The following is a 1,086-nucleotide window of genomic DNA, read 5'->3' as shown; positions in this document are numbered from 1 at the left end:
CTCTCACACACACACACTCTCTCACACACACACTCTCTCACACACCCACACCCACACTCACACACCCACACCCACACCCACACTCACACTCACACACTCAATGATGGAGGATGAGGCACTCTGCTGAGAAAAGTGTGTAATGCTGCGATAACAGATACTTACATTCCAGTCGATGGTGGAGAAGAATGCGTGCCGTTTGATCTCCTCCACTCCGTCAGGACCGGCTCCTGGAACAGAGCGCTTATGATGATTACACCACAGTCTGCTTATATTCAAACTCAACAAGCCACGGCCTAGTGCTTGCATTCACAAAACATGACGAGAAACGCAGGTGACTCACCTAAACGATTTGATGGATTTCGTTTGAAGAGCATTCGTAAAAGACTTTGTGCTTCCAAACTTAAAAACTGTGGCATTCCCAGCTTTGCTCTGATGTGCAGCAACAAACAGGGAAAAAAATACAACATTACCAGCATTTTATGTGCATAGTCATCATGATCACTGAACAAGTGAACTGTGCTTGTGTAAGTGTTTCCTGTTGGTTCTTCAGTTTACCAGTCAGTTACATTGATAAAATATCTGACCAATCAAACATCACACAGACTGGCTTGTGTTAACAGCCACACTTACTTAAGAATCATGTTCATAGTCTCGTTCCGGTCTTTTCCTTGGAACGGTAATGTGCCGGTCAGCATTTCAAACTAGGGGAAAAATAAATCAATAACCGTCAAACAAGGTAAATCAACCAGACACATTTACTTGGGTGATTTATCAAAGCATTACTGTATGGGAATCCAATGTGTGACTTTAATGTGACTGTTCTCTTTCAGTCAATTCACTTGGTACAACACAGATATCATATCCACGTGCCACACTAAACGCCTCAAATGTCTCGGTGCTTGTTTTTGGTCCATGCAATGAAAGTCAATGGTGACCAAAACAGATTGGTTAGCAACATTCTACAAAATATCTCCATTTGTGTTTCGCAGGAGAAAAACTCATACAGGTTTAGGACGTCGCGAGGGAGAGTAAATCATGACAGAACTGTCATTTTTGGTGAACTGTCCCTTTAATTCAGTAACCGCC

The 1,086-nt window shown here is 42.7% G+C and overlaps 1 protein-coding gene across 1 annotated transcript; it reads right to left on the bottom strand.

Annotated features, from left to right (window-relative positions):
- Positions 1-49: 49 nt before the first annotated feature.
- On the bottom strand, positions 50-868 carry LOC107682941 (ribosomal protein S6 kinase alpha-6-like). Its single transcript, XM_016479049.1, has 3 exons — positions 631-868; positions 341-429; positions 50-227 (listed from the first exon to the last, which is right to left on the bottom strand). Exons 1-3 carry the CDS (start codon positions 693-695, stop codon positions 58-60), a joined length of 324 nt encoding a protein of 107 aa, XP_016334535.1. The 5' UTR covers positions 696-868; the 3' UTR covers positions 50-57.
- Between the last annotated feature and the right edge of the window lie 218 nt (positions 869-1,086).

This window comes from Sinocyclocheilus anshuiensis, unplaced genomic scaffold (genome assembly GCF_001515605.1).
Source record: "Sinocyclocheilus anshuiensis isolate Anshui unplaced genomic scaffold, SAMN03320099.WGS_v1.1 C32738982, whole genome shotgun sequence".
NCBI lineage: Eukaryota > Metazoa > Chordata > Actinopteri > Cypriniformes > Cyprinidae > Sinocyclocheilus > Sinocyclocheilus anshuiensis.
Note: the sequence above shows the minus strand (reverse complement) of the source record. Positions and strands in the feature narration are given on the sequence as shown.

Bases quoted from the DNA above. Each gene is read 5' to 3' on its own strand.
- LOC107682941 (XM_016479049.1), bottom strand. From the start codon at position 695: ATGCTGACCGGCACATTACCGTTCCAAGGAAAAGACCGGAACGAGACT. The intron at 430-630 runs GTAAGTGTGGCT...GCTGCACATCAG, and splicing joins ACTATGAACATGATTCTTAA to AGCAAAGCTGGGAATGCCAC. The intron at 228-340 runs GTGAGTCACCTG...GCTCTGTTCCAG, and splicing joins AAATCCATCAAATCGTTTAG to GAGCCGGTCCTGACGGAGTG.